The sequence below is a fragment of the Onychomys torridus genome, chromosome 18 (genome assembly GCF_903995425.1).
Source record: "Onychomys torridus chromosome 18, mOncTor1.1, whole genome shotgun sequence".
Taxonomy (NCBI): domain Eukaryota; kingdom Metazoa; phylum Chordata; class Mammalia; order Rodentia; family Cricetidae; genus Onychomys; species Onychomys torridus.
In genome coordinates, this window is record NC_050460.1 from 45,191,021 (window position 1) to 45,208,546 (window position 17,526).

The 17,526-nt window shown below is 47.1% G+C and overlaps 1 protein-coding gene across 1 annotated transcript; it reads left to right on the forward strand.

Annotated features, from left to right (window-relative positions):
• The first annotated feature begins 2,755 nt into the window (after positions 1-2,755).
• On the forward strand, positions 2,756-17,110 carry LOC118569975 (phenazine biosynthesis-like domain-containing protein 2). The gene is made up of 9 exons (XM_036168291.1): positions 2,756-2,856; positions 11,023-11,122; positions 11,446-11,544; positions 14,144-14,253; positions 14,355-14,384; positions 15,205-15,293; positions 15,683-15,861; positions 16,213-16,275; positions 16,928-17,110. The coding sequence occupies exons 1-9, from the start codon at positions 2,773-2,775 to the stop codon at positions 17,038-17,040; spliced, it is 867 nt and encodes a 288-aa protein (XP_036024184.1). The 5' UTR covers positions 2,756-2,772; the 3' UTR covers positions 17,041-17,110.
• Positions 17,111-17,526: the final 416 nt, after the last annotated feature.

Sequence of the window (17,526 nt, forward strand, 5' to 3'; positions counted from 1 at the left end):
TTTTGGTTGCCTTTGGGCCTCCTGGCTGCTGCTCCTGGTTCCCCCTTCTCCCCTCTCCTCACATGGCACAGCTCAGCCTGGACATGTCCCCTCTGGACTCTCCCAGATGCTCCCGTCCCTGTCTCTACCTGTGCTCTTCCATATGCCTGTAATAAACCTTCTCCTCCATCATATCTAGGAACAGTCATGTTTCCTTCCTTTTTCTTTCTTTCTCTCTTCCTTCCTTCCTTCCTTCCTTCCTTCCTTTCTTTCTTTCTTTCTTTCTTTCTTTCTTTCTTTCTTTCTTTCTTTCTTTCTTTCATTCAATTACAGACATGAGTTACTAAGTCCGACAGGGTCTCTATGTAGCCCTGCCTTTCCTGGAACTCACTCTGTAGACCAGGCTGGCCTCGAACTCACAGAGAACCGCCTGCCTCTGCCTCCTGAATGCTGGGATCAAAGGCGTGCGCCGCCACCACCTGGATACCTCGAACTCTTGGTCCTCCTGCTTTCTGCCTCTCAAGTACTAGAATTCCAGAGAAAATAAATCTGTGCTTAAGACAGTCTGTGGTGTTTTGTTCTGGCATCCTGAGCTGACTAATACAGATCTGTTCCTTCTGGAGGTTTTGGGGGTGGGAGGTGTGGATTTGCCCTTTGCCTTTCTACCTCTTAAAGGTCCCTCATGTTCCTTAGTTTCTGGTGCCTTCCTCTATCATTGAAGCCAGAAGAATAGGATCTTCAAGTCATATATATATATATATATATATATTGCATACACACACTTCCTCATATTTGGCTATAGGAAGTTTTCCAAACCCTGTCCCTAAGACTCATTGCATAAGTGTAATTGAAACAGGTTAGGAATGCGCTTAGATAAAAGGGCACACCTTAATGCTAATCAACCTGGTGGAAGACATCCAAAATGTTCAGTTCAGACGTCCCTTGGCCTCTCTGTGCTTCAGTCCTTCCTCTCCAGTGTCGGGCACCACCCCTGCTGAAATGTCATTTTATCACCTGCTACCAGATGTGGGTGCTGGGAACTGCAACCGTGGTCCACGGCAAGAGTAGCAGATACTCTTGGCTGCTACTTTGGGACATTTACTGTGTGTTAGGCAGGAAGTTCAGAGACTGAACGCTTAAGGCCATCTAGCAGGTACCAGAAAGCTCTCTTTTGCCCGTATCTAGTCCCTTAGCTTTCTGTCTCCTTGCTTGTCATGGTCCAAAGACCAGGCTGCTGCATTTCTAGTATTGACATGTTCAGCCCAGGGGAAAAGGGGAAGGATGGGGTAGCCTATGCCCTTAGCTCTGTTCCCACTCATCGAGACAGACCATTCCTCCCAGTCTTTCTAACCATCTCTCCCTGAGACTTGTGGTCATCTAGCTGTAGGACGATCTTTTAAGATCGAGCATCTGGCAAAGGGAGGGAAATTGTCCTGAATTGGCAGGGACCTGGCGCATCCCTGGAACCAAACCAAAACCCAAGTTCTTTGAGGAAGAGAAGGTGGAGTTGGGTATGTTGCAGGTGGAGAGCTGGGGACATCTTGTTGTTGAATAAGTGAACGGCACGGGTTATTAGAGCTTTTGAGATCTATTCTTTTAAGAAGACTTTTGTTGTTGTTGGTTTGGGAAGCATTTCTAGAAACTTAAAAAAACAGTTAAGGGTAGGATTCTATCCTTCAGTAATGAATTTAATTAAAACCACGTACAAAGCCAGAGCTGGGTGTGGTGGTATATCCATGCTATGAGGCAAAGAATTTACCTGAGCCCAGGTGGCTGGGGCCAGTGTGTGCAGCAAGGTAAGGAAACCTCTCCCCCACAAACTAAAAAAAAAATCAGAAGCTTTGGAAGTTGTAAACCTTGTGCTTAGCATGACTGAGTCCCTGGATTTAATCCTCAACACACACACACACACACACACACACACACACACACACACACACACACACACACATAGATACAGATATATAGTTTGTTTGCTTTGGAAACATGCCTTCTCTGTGTAGGCCTGGCTGTCCTGGTACTCACTCTGTAGCTGATGCTGGCCTCGAACTCAGAGATGTGCCTGCTGGCTTTGCTCTCAGTCCTCCTGCCTTAGCCTCCCACAGGGTAATCACAAGGGAGCGAAGCCATGCCGGACCTTGAGAGGAGAGCTTGTCTGCGTGGGAAGGCTGCAAACAAAACCTGTTCCTCTCAGCCTCTCACGGACTTCCTTAAACAATGCCAGTTAGTCTCTGCTACTCTAGGAAGGAGGGTGGTTATGTTGCAGAGTTCTGTGTGTGGCGTGAAAAGTATTTCATTTAGCTAGTATGAAACAGGGTTTCTCTGTGTAGCCCTGGCTGTCCTAGAACTCACTCTGTAGACCAGGCTGGCCTCGAACTCACAGAGATCCGCCTGCCTCTGCCTCCAGAGTGCTGGGATTAAAGGTGTGTATCACCAAGGCTCCACTTCATGTAGCTAGTATTTTAAAACAAATTAAATGCAGAGGCTTTTAAAAGTAGGGGAATCACACTTTTTATTGTTTGTTTTGTGTTTTTGAGACAGGGTTTCTCTGTGTAGCTTTGCTCTGCCTCCCGAGTGCTGGGATTAAAGGTGTGCACCACCACCACCGGGCAGAATCACACATCTTTAGGTGCAGGTATGTTGGAGTAATTGAATTTTTATCTGGGAATCATTAGCTGTGTTTGTAGGAGTAAAACATTAACCTTTTTTTTTTTTTTTTTTTTTTTTTAACAACAGGAAGTGAAGCAGGCTCCCAGCAAGGCAGGGATCTCCCAGACAGAGCCGGTGAGGAAAATGAAGCTCCCGATTTTCATAGCAGATGCGTTCACGGCAACAGCTTTCCGGGGCAATCCTGCAGCCGTCTGCCTCGTGGAAAATGTAAGTCCTGGGTTCTCAAGGGCCGTGCCTGGAATTCTAGATGTGTGCAGAGCCCATGACTTGTGGAGAAGAAGTGAGACCATCCTGAGTGTTTGCCACTTAGCCTGTGTTCTTTGTCAGGGTGGTGACTGTGGTGTCTTCAGGCAATGACAGGATTGGCTACACCTGGAGTGAGTCAGAACCACAGAGAGTCCAGCACAGGGGAACTGGAGCCCGTTAAAGACGCAGCAGCGGGGAGTGGGGGTTCATATGCCTGTAACTGATGTTCCAAAGGATAAGGCAGCAGGGTCATGACGCTGAGGCCAGCCTAGGCTTTATAGAGAACAATCTTACAAAAATAAAAAGTAATAAATAATCAAACCATTATTTTATAAAAGAATGACTGGAGCTTCCTTTCAGAATTAGGTTATTGTTAAATTAGCACCAAAACTGAGCACAAAATTATAGGAGATCTGTGGGTAGGAATGGCTGAGAAGTCATTTGGCATTTCTATGTGGACATCCTGGGGTTTTTCAGCAGGGGCTGGTGAGACAGGGTCCACTATGCTACTCTGACTGGCTTGGAACTCCTTATGTAGCCCAGGTTACCCTCAGACTCCACTAGCCTCCTGAGTGCTGGGATTGCAGGGTTCATTATCATGCCTGGCTGCAGCCTCATCTATACCTCAGAAATGTAGACATTCTCTTCAGTGCCCTGCAAGGTGACTCAGCAGGTAAGGGTGCTTGCTGCTAAGCCTGAGGACCTGAGTTTGATCCCCGAGACTCCCATGGTGAAAGGAGGTGACTCCTGCAAATTGTCCTTTGGCTCTGCACCTGGGACCAGCGAGAGGGTTCAGTGAGTAAAGGTACCCGCTGCCAAGCCTGACTACCTGATGAGATCTCCAGGTTCCACATGGTGGAAGGAGAGAACAGTGTCTGCAAGGCCCCTCTGACCTCTACACACACACATACACACACACACACACACACACACACACACACACACACACACACACACAGAGTAACTGGAGCCTAATAAAAAAAGATGAAGCAGCTGCGGCAGGAGGATTATGAGTTTGAGGCCAGCCTGGGCTACATGGCAGGCTCTAGGCCAGCCTGGACTATTAATGAGAACTGTCTCAAAAACTAAAATAAATCTTACCCTTTTACTTAGAGCAGTTCACATAAAGGAGTTGGTTATCTGGGGCTAGAGAGATGACCCTTATCTCATCCCAGCTCTGAATCCATTAAGTAACCCTGCAGCTAGCCGCAGAGGGTAAAGGAATTACTAGGTTTTATCTAGTAAGACCAGAGCTTGGGAAGATTAGTGAGAGAATAATTAGCAACCAGATTCCAGATCCCAAATTTAGAACCTTCTATAGGATCAATCTGGCAAGTACAACTTCTTGTCAAACAATTGTGGAGTCGACTGTAATTGCCTGTCAAGAATTTAACTAGGGTTGGGGATTTAGCTCAGTGGTAGAGCACTTGCCTAGCAAGTGCAAGGCCCTGAGTTCGATCCTCAGCTCAGAAAAAAAAAAGAATTTAACTATGTCTGTCCCATGTCTCCATGCCACTCAATAAGTATATGTGTATATAACATATATACTTGTGTATGTATATCATACCCACACATACATATTTATAGGTATGAATATATGTGTCTGTGTATAGATAATTTACATATAAGCATATGTAAATATGTGCATATATTTGAGACAGAGTCTACGTAGCTGCCCTTTCACCAGATAATTTGTGTTGTTTCATAACTTTGATTATCTCCAGAACACTAATATCAATAAACACTGGAGCTAAAGGCTCTGTCTCAATTTTTAAAAAAGATTTATTTGTTTTATGTCTGTGGGTGTTTTGTCTGCATGTCCATCTGCACACACAGATTCCATGGGACTGCAGTTGTAGACGGTTGTGAGCCTCCATATAGGTGCTGGAGTTGAACCCGAGGCCTCTGCAAGAATGGTCAGTGCTCTTAACTGCTGGGCTGTCTCTCCAACCCTCTCTCTCTTTATCTACTTGCCCATTAAAGTATGTTTTTTGATTTTTGTTTGTTTGTTTGTTTTTGACACAGAGTTTCTCTGTGTAGTCCTGGCTGTTCTGGAACTCAGTCTGTAGACCACACTGGCCTCAAACTCACACCTGCCTCTGCCTCGGGAGTGCTGGGATCACAGATGTATGCTACCACCACCTGGTTAAAATATGTTTTATGTTACTTATCTTTTTCTTTTTTGTGGTCTTGCTGTGTTTGCTTGTTTGTTTATTTGCAACAGAGTATCACTATGTAGACCAGGCTGGTGGTGAATTTACAGAGCTTCCCCTGCCTTTGTGTCTGAGTGCTGGGATTAAATGGTGTACACCACCATGCCCAGAATTTACATATTCAAAACCTAGGAAATAAAGATTGAAGTATATAGCCAGGCCCTAGGGGTCTACAGATGTCTCAACAACCCCCACTCCCCACCAAAAAGATTTAAGTATAGTCTAAGATTCTTCTAGACTTAGAAGATAAAAGGAGGGATGGAGGACATTAAAATGAGAAAGACTGGGCCAGGCAGTGGTGGCGCACTCCTTTAATCCCAGCACTGGGGAGGCGGAAGCAGAGGCAGGTGGATCTCTGAGTTCAAGGCCAGCCTGGTCTACATAGTAAGTAACCTACATACAGGCTCCGAAGTTACAGAGAAACCCTGTTTCAAAAAACCAAAATGAGGTTGGGGATTTAGCTCAGTGGTAGAGTGCTTGCCTAGCAAGTGCAAGGCCCTAGGTTCGGTCCTCAGCTCTGGCAAAAACAAAAAAACAAAAAAAACAACGATTTGACTGAGATGAAACTTAGGCTAAACTTTGTACTTTGAGCTTTTTGAAAACTTGATGAAAGGCTAATGTAGGGATTGGGAATGTGTCTCACCAGTGTGAAGTCCTGGGTTTGATCTCTAGCCCCACATAAATCAGGACTGGTGGAGCACCCCTGTAATCAGGAGTTAAAGGTCAACCCTAGCCACATAGGAAATTCCAAGCCAGCCTGGGCTACGTGGGACTATATCTCAAAAACAAAACAAAAACATAAAGTTGTGTAAAGAAAAGGAACAGTTCTAAACAAGAATATCCCAAGAGCTTCTATAATATTCTATTTTGTTTTTAAGACATTTATCTCTTGAAACTTTCATATAAGGAACCCATAATATTGTATACCAGATCAAAGCAAAGACAGATTAAAGGTTAAACAAAAAAATGGAACAAATAGCTTAAAAAAATTAATACTTAAAAAAGTAGCCATCTAGAGCTGGGCATGGTAGTGCACACCTTTAATTCCAGCACTTAGGAGACAGAGGCAGGCAGATCTCTGGGCCATACCCACTGTGCCAACCTCAGTGTTCATGTTCGTGTTCATGTGTGTGTGTTTATGCTACAAAAAATGTATTAGATTGAATTTGAGGAAAGGAAATCCCGTGAGGGAAGAGGTATTAACATGAGAATTCTGCTTCCTGTGTACCCCACTGGCTTCTAGCACATGGTCTCCAGCGTTGGAGCAGTGAGTGTGGGATGACTCAGTCAATGTTGTTCACATATCACATTAACTCACACCGCCATCTAGAAGTGAGCATATTATTATTGTCCTTACCTTTCAGATCAAAGAACAGAGGCAGAGGACAGTTCCATGATTTCCTGGGGTCACTCACTGCTAAGTGGCCTGCCCGACGGCAGAGCCCCACCATCTCCACCCTCACAGCAGCACACCACATCTCCCAGATGGCCATGTTCAGTCAGCAAACCCTCTGAGGGCCTACTCCCCTACCCCCCACTGACTTGTGTCAACACGCTGTGCCTGGCATGTGGGAGGCACGAGGTAGGAACGTGCAGAAAGATAGGAAGATGTTATAATAGAGTGAATTGTGGCAAACCCCTTCTAAGAATTCTTGTTAGCAACTAGAGAGATGGCTCTGCAGTTAAGAGCACCGGCTAAGCCGGGCGACGTGGCACACGCCTTTAATCCCAGCACTTGAGAGGCAGAGCCAGGCGGATCTCTGTGAGTTCAAGGCCAGCCTGGGAGGAGGAGGAGGAGGGGGAGGAGGAGGAAGAGGAGGAGGAAGAGGAGGAGGAAGAGGAGGAGGAGGAGGAAGAGGAGGAGGAAGAGGAGGAGGAAGAGGAGGAAGAAAAGGAGGAGAAGGAGGAGGAGAAGCACTGGCTAATCTTGCAGAATACTCAGGTTCAGTTCCCAGAACCCCCTAGTGGCTCACAGCCACCTGTAACTCCAGATCTAGAGGATCCAGTGCCCTCCTCCAGACTAAGCAGGCATCAGGCACATGTGGTGTACAGACACATGCAGGCAAAACATTCACACAGACAAATAATAATATTTCTGTAAGAAATACAAAAACCTCCCAGAATTCTTGGGCTAAAGACACAGAGGGAGGAAACATGTAGATCGATATGAAAAAGTTATAATCACCTGAATTATGCCAAACCCTTCAGAATTCTTGTTAGGAGCTGGAGAGATGGCTCAGTGGTTAAGAGCACTAGTTGCTTTTCCAGAGGACCTGGGTTCAATTCCTAGCACCCTGATGGCAGCTCACAGCCATCTGTAACTCCAGCTTCAGGGGATCCAATGCCTCTGTCCTCCTTGGGTACCTACACTCATGTGCACACACCCACATGCAGACGCACATAACTCTACCTAGCTAGTAATAATAGTAGTAAGAAAGAATTCTTGTTAACCAGCAGTCACTAATTTTTTTGGCTTCTCTTGGAGTGGATTGGACAAGGCATAAAAAGTGAATATGAAGATTAGGGGTGTGGCTTGGTAGGCTAGATCTTGCCCGGTATGTGTGAGGCCTAAAATAAAACAGTGAGTATCAACTTTGGGTTATATGACAGAGTTTGAATTTCTCTTTAACTGGAGGAGCTGGGCCTTAGTCATGCTAGGCATGTACTCCACCTCTGAGCTGTAACCACAGCCTTGCTCTGCCACTGAGCTACATCCCCAACCTCCATAAGAACTATTAGGGACACAAGAAGGTATAGACAGTGCCTCTTCCAGAGGTCCAGATGCAGGGGAAGGGGTCCCAGTGTCTTCCTGGGTGTTTATAGCACTTCCTGTACCAAAGTGCTCTGGCTTCACTGAAGTCTAATACAGCAGAGAGACAAAGACCCAGAAGACAAGCTGTCACATGAAGGTTGCCATGTCTCTAAATTGCCACAAGATGGGAGTATAAAATAAAACTTTATCCTCCCCCCTCCCCGCTCAAGAAGCCTGTGGATCCTAAGATGTTAGCTAGGACCTTGTCTCAAACCCCAGACACTGGCCCTCTGGGCAGCGAACATCACTTTGCTTTTGGTATTGGAGATTTGATCCCCTCGAGGATGCCAAAGGGAAATGGATGTTGAAGCAGGAGGGCTGCCGGGCCTGGTGGTGCAGTCTATGGTTCCGGAACTTGGGAGATGGAGGAAGGAGGATCCGAAGTTCAGGGTCATCCTAGCTACATAGCTGAGCCAGCTGAGGCTACATGAGACCTTGTCTCAAACAAACCAAACAGCCAGGTCTGGTTATTGGGGGGTGTAGTGGTACTTGCTCCGCCCATGACCCGAAGGAGGCAGTGCTTATTGCCATTGTATGTGACGGGTCACAAGGTCCCTTCTCCCTGCTTCTGCTGCCTGGTCTGATCGAACTGCCAGGTGGATTCACTCCCAGTCAGATCAGAGGATGAATTTAGCTGTCTATTCGGTTCTGTATTTGTGAATATATTTCCTCAAGTTATATCCTATTAAATTCCCTAATACTCCTTAAGCAGACTCCAGGGTATTTCTCAAATTGGGGAGGGTCTGGTTACTTGGGGGGGGGATGTTGTACAATCCAAATTGTGTTCTACCACTGAGTCACACCCTCAGATCAGCTTTGTACTTATGTGCAAAAAGAAGCGTGTAGTATAAAATGGAAAGATAAATAGTGTAATAAAATAAAAATCTCTCTCTCTCTCTCTCTCTCTCTCTCTCTCTCTCTCTCTCTCTCTCTCTCTCTCTGTGTGTGTGTGTGTGTGTGTGTGTTCCTGAGTGTGCATGCCATGGGTAACCCTCAGGGACTCTACTCATAGATGTACTTTACTTCCTGATTTTAGGAGAACAGAAGGAAGGTTGTGACTTGCCTGAGACACTTCTCCGATGCCAGACTTTCCTTTCTTTTTCCACCTACCTCACCCAAACCCGACCTTTTGTCCAGATCCAGCATAAGACCTTTTCATTAAATTCATATATTTAAAGATTGAATTTTACTTCATTGAATGTTTGCCCACAAGTATGTGTGTCTACCGGGTACATTCCTGATGTTGCCAGGGGCCAGGAGAGGGCACTGGATCCACAGCCACTGGATTTAGAGATAGTTGCGAGCATCTTTAAAGCACAGTACTTCTTGTTAAAAAGTCTTTGTTATCTCAGGGCTGACGGTGAAGTTCAGTGCAGAACACAGGTTCTGGGCAGAGCCTGGGCAACACCTGGATCCAGCCTCCAGCCCCTCCTCCAGTCCCCCCTCCATCCCCCAAACAAACAAACCCTCCATGCCTCAATGATCTGCTCTCTAGCATTGCTCACTACTGCTTCCGGTAGGTGTCCTGGCTTCCATCTTGATACTGAGTCCCTTGCCCACAAGGCCTTGGCTTACACACCAGGACTTCTCAGACTTTAATGCACACCCAGATCCCCTGGCGTCTTGCTTGAGAGGACAGTCTGATTGAGCAGGTCTGGGGAAGGGCCCAGGACTCCATCAGACTCCTCTGCAGTGGTCCCTGCTGCCAGCCCACTCAGTACTCGCTGCTGCTCCTTAGAAACCTTTGGTCCATGTTTCCCTGCTTGCTGGTGCCTTGCCTTTCTGCGAAGTGTTAATGGATAATAAGAGCTTGTGATGGTCAGACAGTAGAGTGTGTGAGGTTAAAGCCTGAGCTTCGAGCCATTCAAAATGAAAAGCTAATATTCTTTTTGTTTCTGTCTGTCTCTGTCTGTCTATCTATCTATCTAAGCTATCTAATCTGTCATTCATTTACCTACTATCAATCATTTATCATCCATCTCTCTCTCCCATCTATCTAATCAATCAATCAATCAATAATTCATTCATTTTGCTTTGGAGACAAAGTCTCATGTAGCCCAGGCTGGCCTTTAAAATAGCTATATAGCTGAGAATGACTAAACTCATGATCCTCCTGCCTTCACCTTTCAAGTACTGGGATTAAAGGCATTTTTCAATGTGCTTGGCTTTCAAAAACTTTTTCTTTGTTAGAATAAAGGAAACGGGGCTGAGTTCGCGGCTCAGTTGGTGGAGTGCTTGCCCGTGCACAAAGCCCTGAGTTGGATCTCAGCACCATGTAAAGTGAGTGTGCACTCACACGCCTTCAGGAAGAAGCAGGACAAAGAATGAGCTTCAGAGCAGTGTTTCCCTAGGCGCCCGCCCATTTCTCTCCAAGGATTTCTAGGCAGTTAGTGGCTGCGGGGGAGGGAGAGACGCTTTCTTCAGTGGTGCAGCCGCTGATTTGCTCATGATGCTTAAATAACTGTCATCCATGTTCTTGTAAGCAATCCTAGTAAAACTCATTGGATAACAAGAAACCCCAAAAATCTAAAATGAAAAAAAAAAAGCCCAAACCCAAACAAAATAAACACCCCCAGAAAGAGCTCGATATCTCTCTCTCTCTCTCTCTCTCTCTCTCTCTCTCTCTCTCACACACACACACACACACTCTTTAATTCTTTACCATGTAAATTGAATTTCCTTTTAAGCATATAACTTTTTCTTTTTCTTTTTTTTTAAGATTTATTTATTTATTATGTACATAGAAGAGGGCACCAGATCTCATTACAGATGGTTGTGAGCCACCATGTGGGTGCTGGGAATTGAACTCAGGACCTCTGGAAGAGCAGTCGGTGCTCTTAACCGCTGAGCCATCTCTCCAGCCCCCGTTTTTTCTTTCTTATACATGGTCTCACTGTGTAGCCTTAACTGCTCTGGATCTCACTTTGCAGATCAGGCTGGTCTCCGACTCAGAGATCTGCCTGCCTCTGCCTCCTGAGTGCTAGGATTAAAGGTGTGCATCACTATGCCAAGCATATGACTTTTGATGCCAATGAGCTGCTATGTCAAGTCAGAGCTGTGTTTCCAGGCTCTCCATAATCTTTTCTTTCTTTTCTATTGCAGACATTGGATGAAGACTCTCATCAGCACATTGCAAGAGAAATGAACCTCTCTGAAACAGCTTTTATCCGAAAACTGCAACCAGATGACAACTTCACACAAAGTAAATAGAAATCTAAATGTTTTGATGTGTGTGTGTGTGTGTGTGTGTGTGTGTGCGCGCGCCCGCACCTGCCTGGCCTATGCATGGGCCACGGCATTTGTGTGAGGTTGGAGGACAGCTTGTAGGAGTTGGTTTTCCGGTTCCACCTTGTGAGTCCTGGGGATCAAACTCAAGTCATTGGGACCTTTCCCTAACCCCATGCTCACCCGTTGAGGAAGGTTTTCCTGTTAGCCGGGAATGATTTAGGGAAGAAGATGCAGAGGCATCTTTCACCTGACTGTGTGGGTTTGATCTTGCTTTTCTTTGCCTTTGCTCCTCCAAAGGTTCTCGCTTTGGACTCAGGTGGTTTACTCCGGAGAGTGAGTTCCCGCTGTGTGGCCACGCCACCCTGGCTTCTGCGGCTGTGCTGTTTCACAAAATGAGTAATGTGGACTTCGCTTATTGATTGATTGATTGTTATTTGTTTTCTGATAGGGTCTCATGTAGCTCAGGCTGGCATCGAACAAGGCCAGTTCTGAGTCCTAAAATCCCTCCAGCTTCCTACCTCTGCCTCCCACGTGCTGGTGTTGAGGGAGTGTGCCTAGCTGTTTTGTTTGGTTTGAGTTTGAGGCAGAATCCCAGCCTGACTTCACACCTGCTGATGAACTGAGGCTGACCCTGAACTCCTGACCTTTCTGCCTCTGCATCTTAAGTTTACAGGCTCATGCTCAGTTACTGTGGTGCTGGGGGCTGACCCAGGGCTTCTGGCATCTAGACAAGCATCTAACAACTAAGGAAGAGTTACATGAGGCAAAACACATATACACATTAATTATTTTCTTGCTTTCTAAAAATAAAAAGTAAAATCAAACGTAATATAAATCCAAAGAGATACTGATTTGATATTTATTTACTGACAAATGACAATTGAAAAATGTTAAACACCTTGGCTTCCTGTAAGTAAACGATTATATTTTTCTGTAAGAGGAACATATTGTATGGGTAGCAGAAATGGTGTCATTTATAACATACCATAGACTCTGATCTGAGCCCAAGTGTTTCACTGGGATGAAGAGAGAGCTTGCATGTCTCAAGGCCTCAATGGTGTCATGCCACACCACGTGTGTGAGCAGAACTAGAAACACTTTCGTTCTTTTTTTTTTTTTTTTTGGTTTTTCGAGACAGGATTTCTCTGTGTAGCTTTGGAGCCTGTCCTGGACTAGCTTTGTAGACCAGGCTGGCCTCAACTCACAGAGATCCACCCGCCTCTGACTCCCGAGTGCTGGGATTATAGGCGTGCAACACAGTGCACTGCCCGGCATCAGAAACACTGTCTATTCACTACACTTTGAATTAAGTTTTGGTCGGTGTGTGTTCAGAAGCCGTGTATCATTGACACATTCTTTGCAACGTCCGAATTCAGTTACATGACCCCAGATGAGGTTGTGACTCATAGTTTAAGAAGGTTGACACTAGCCGGGTGTTGGTGATGCACACCTTTAATCCCAGCACTGGGGAGGCAGAGCCAGGTGGATCTCTGTGAGTTCGAGGCCAGCCTGGGCTACAGAGTGAGATCCAGACACCAAAAGTACACAGAGAAACCCTGTCTCAAAAACAAAACAAAAAACAAAAACACCAAAAAACAAACAAACAAAAAAAGGTTGACACTAGACAGGGACCTTGAGCTCAAGAAGATGAACTCGTGCACTGAGCTAGATGGGAGGAGGCGCATCTGCATGCTCCAGCCAAAGCAGCTCCTGCTATGGTCCTTAGGCTCTGGAGGGAGCCTGTGCCTGGTCAGGGGATGAAGTTTCGAGTTAGCCGAGGCCTCACTACCACGGAATCCAGCACACCCATTACTTCTCTGCTGCTGTGCTAAAATACCTCCCAGAAGCAACTTTAGGGAGGAGAGGTTTGGTTTGGCTCACACTTCAGGGGATGCGGGCCATCATGGTGGCCAGGGTGGCTTGGCCCAAGGTTTTAGGAGCATGCACTAGTAACACTGAGATCAGAGAGGAAGCAATAATGTTGGGCCAGGCGCTGGTCAAGTTACAGCCCTCGGGGGCCTTTGTGAGGATGTAGAGTTAGAATCCAGCTACTGCTCAGGCCACAAGACCCTGCAGATGTCCTTTCCCCTTCACAGACATTGACAGGCACCTTACTGAGACACTGAGAGTCCCTAAGGAACGGACTGCTGTCAGGTACGCTCATTTAGGGGAGTGACTTTATATCAAAGCGAGTCCTGGTGGCCACACATTCTGCTCCACATCCCTGCCTCCTTCCTGGGACTCAGAGCCTAGCGACAAGCATGTGCTGAAAGCCACCCCCATACTCAGAAAGGTGTAAGAAGAGACCCCCCCTTCTGCCCTGCGGGCACCAATTTCCTATCTTCAGAACTGACCATGTTGTCTGTCTCATGCGCTGGAGCCTTAGCTCTGCTCAGGGCCTCTGCCGTCTTGTCTGCCCATAGCGTTAATGATGTTTTAAGTCAACTCCTTACTGCCCGACAGTCTGTCTTAGTGTCCCTCTTGAAAAGCTCCTTCTGAGACCTTTCACCTGTGGACCAGTTCTCAGGCTGTGTCTCACCCCATAACAGTACCAGGAGCTGAGGAGCAAGTGTTGGGGGACATTTTACTTTCAAGTCATAAAATTCTGATCATTATGATAAAATGATTGTTTGTGTGGGGAGACGATAATCATGAAGACAAGTTTAGGTTGACAAAATAGACCTGAAATCCCAGCTATTGGGGGGGGGGGGGGCTGAGGAGAGAGGATTAAAGTTTCAGACTTCCTGGGCCAAAGAGGGAACTCAAGGCCAGCCCAAACAACCTAGTGAGACAATTATAGACCAAGGAGGAATGGGGAGAGAGCTTAGGGGGAGATACCTTCATGTTTGACCCTCTGGGTTCATTCCACAGACAGACAGACAGATGGACAGACAGACACACACACACACAAAACCACCACCACAGAAACATCGACAAACACCCAGAAAACACAGTCACTTTTATTTTCCTGATTCTTGACTCCTCCCCTGTCCAGAGAACACAAACGACACCCTAACCTTTGTCACTATGAGTGGGGAACTAAAGGCCAGAAGAGCAGAGGACGGGATTGTCCTGGACTTTCCTCTCTACCCAACCTCCCCCCAGGTCAGCCCTTTCTTACTGTATTTACATCCAATTTTATTACATAGAATTACTGCCCCCGGCTCTCCTGTTCAGCAGTGACTGTATCTTTTTTCCTCTTGTAGGACTTCCATGAAGTAGAAGACTTGATAAAGGTTGGTGGGAAGAAGCCAGTTAAGCCTTGTGGTGTGATTCTTTGTGTTTGTGTTTGAAAGCTCTGGTGTGACATGACCCCAGAAAATAGCCCTGATCCTGGGTAGGCACCGCTGTGGATGCCTAGAAGGTTTCAGGTCAGAATGTTAGTGTTGTGTCTAACATTCATTGAGCTGGAATCTCGTTCCTCACTGTAGCTCAGGCTGGCCTTGAACTTGTAATTCTCTTGCCTCTCAAGTACTAGGAATGCAGGTCATCCATCCAATCACAGCTGACTCATTTGATGTAACTGTGAGCAATAAAACCGTCATTGAGGCACAGAAGAAAGATGGAGTGTTCGGGACAGACAGAGAAGCCAGAGGGAGTCAGTGAGGAAGATAACATGCATCCTCAGTCCCTTAGGACCAAGACGAGCTGACTTTCCAGCCTGATGAAGGCAGTGTGCTTCCTGAGCAGAGCAGGATAAAGCAACTTCTCACCACAGGGCCTGAGTCCTGAAATTCCTCCAGTTTCCTACCTCTGCCTCCCATGTGCTGGTGTTGAGGGAGTGTGCCTAGTTGTTCTGTTTGGTTTGGTTTTGAGGCAGAATCCCAGGATCCCAGCCTGACTTCACACCTGCTGACTAGCTGAGGCTGACCCTGAACTCCTGACCTTTCTGACTTTTCTGCCTCTGCATCTTAGGTTTACAGGCACATGCTCAGTTAATGTGCTGCGGGGGGGGGGGGGGGGGGGGGGGGCTGACCCAAGGCTTCTGGCATCTAGACAAGCATCCAACAACTCAGAAAGAGTTAGTCCTCTGAGGACTTTTGATCTGCTTCACAGGCAGCCATAGGTGACACCCTGGTCCAGGATATCCGGTACTCTCCAGATACCAAAAACCTCATGGTCCGGCTCAGCGATTCTTACAACAGGTAAATGCCATGTTTAGCCATTTACATGCCAGCACCCAGATTTCCAGCTCTGCTTCTATCAGGCTGTGCCATCACCAAAGTGTGATTTGTCTTTTCCTTTCCTTTCCTTTTCTGTATCCCTATATAGCTCTGGCTCTCCTGGAACTCACTCTGTAGACCAGGCTGGCCTCAAACTCACAGAGATCCACCTCTGCCACCTGAGTGCTGGGATTAGAGGCATATCTGCCATCATGCCTTGCCCAGCCACTTTCTTTCCCAGAGGCAGATGTCAAAGGCAGGCTCCCCTCCCCTCTGCTGAGCCAGCTGGGCACAACCCAGGATCTTTCCCATTGTGTATAGGTGGTGATCTGTGAAATGCTCATTCCTAATCCATCCTGTTTGTGCTCAAGGTCCTTCCTAGAGACCCTGAAGGTGAACACAGAGCCTCTGCCTCGAATTGAACAGACTGGGAAGGTGAAGGGACTCATCCTCACTCTCAAAGGAGAGCCTGGGGGGCGGACACCCCAACATGACTTCTACTCCCGATACTTTGCTCCATGGGTTGGTGTGGCTGAAGACCCGGTGACAGGTACTCTTCCCGTGATGTCACACAGATGCCAAGGTAGCACTTGGGAGGTTAGGGCAGGGGGAATAGAAGTTCAAGACTAACCTCAGCTAGTTGTAGGATATAGCCTGGGCTACTTGAAATAGTCATAAAAAAGAAAAGAAACAGAAAATTGACCCCACAGTTGAATGCAGGTTCAGAGAGAGTAAGAGATTTGACAGGTACTTGGGAAGCAATTACCCACAAATCCTCTCTCTCCCTTTCCTCACACCACACTCTGCCGGGGCCACCTTTACAAAAACTGGATGTTTGGTTGTAATTGATACATTTAGAGGACCGTCACTCCTGATCTCACAGCCTGTCACTTCTTTCCAGGGTCCACCCACACTATACTTGGCCCCTACTGGTCTGAGGAGCTGGGCAAGAAAGAGATGCGAGGTAGGCTCTCCCCATCCCTTCTCCCTCTCTTGGGGTGCTTGGGTGTTGACCTCGGGTCCTTCAATGCTCAGCAAATGGAATACCGTGGAGCCATAGCTCCAGCTCTTGCCTTTTTGAGATGGAGTCCTGCTGTGGAATTCAGGATGGCCATGTGTGTGCCCCTGCCTCCTGAAGGCCCTGTCCCCCAGGGCTGGCTCTAAAACTCAAGCCCATAGAAAAGGAACTTGGCTGAAGGAAGCCACATTAACTCCTGGAAGGCTGAGGCTGTGCCTCCCTTGTGCACGGGGCCTTACAGTTACTTTAATTTCCTACAAGGAAACAAACTCCATCGGACTCTTCTGAGCTGAGATGGGGCAGGGTGGGGGGAACCTTCTCAGGGGGTCCAGGACCCCCTCTACATCTTCTGAGACTACCATTCCCCATCTCCATCTCCGCACATCCTTGAGCATCCTAGAGGAAGGGCCCAGCTGGGGCAGTGCAGGAAGTAGCAGCAGAGGCCCGGGAAGGGAAGGGCTGGGCTGTGTGTGCATCAGTTGTGTGTGGACCTCTGGTTCTGTAGGAGGATGGGGCAGAGGTGGGAGGTGCTGTGCACACATGAAGGAATATATCACAGCAAATGCTCTGAGCTGACCCCACCCTGTGCTCTGTTTAGCCTTCCAGTGTTCCCGCCGAGGAGGGGAACTGGACATTTCCCTGCGACCTGATGGCCGAGTGGACATGAAGGGTGGCGCTGCTATTGTCTTAGAGGGCTCCCTCACAGTCTAGAGACACCTGTGCTGGGCTGTGGCCGCTGCTGAACACCGTGTTTTCTCTACACACAAAAAGCAAAGCAAAGCAACAACAAATGCCCAGAGCTTGCTTCAGCGAGCTCACCGACCAGTGCCCTCAATCCTCTTGTGAAGAACAGAAAGGAAAGCCAGTTGATGGAGATGAGATAGGGTCTCCAGACTCCTTAGCTGGTGATGGGCTCAGGCCTCTGCCTGTGTGTGTCTTCAGTGGCCCACAGCAGAGAGTGATGCTGTCAATTCTTTTGATGATGACTGCCAATCAAAGTGAGAGATCCATTGGTAAGGATCCAGATAAAATTTAGATTTAGGTGTGTATACCCTATAGAAGATTTTACAACTATATATATAATTTTCATTTAAAGACAGAGTCTTACTGTATAACCCTGGCCTGGAAGAACTGTCTGTGTAGACCAGGCTACCCTCTGACTCACAGACATTTGCCTACCTCTGACTCTCCAGTAGA

What these genes read in the sequence shown, in the direction of transcription:
- LOC118569975 (XM_036168291.1), top strand. Translation starts at nt 2,773, where the DNA reads ATGAAGCTCCCGATTTTCATAGCAGATGCGTTCACGGCAACAGCTTTC. An exon ending in TGTGCTGTTTCACAAAATGA is followed by an intron (nt 11,545 to 14,143) that starts GTAATGTGGACT and finishes TCCCCTGTCCAG; the next exon opens with AGAACACAAACGACACCCTA. An exon ending in GGCTGAAGACCCGGTGACAG is followed by an intron (nt 15,862 to 16,212) that starts GTACTCTTCCCG and finishes ACTTCTTTCCAG; the next exon opens with GGTCCACCCACACTATACTT.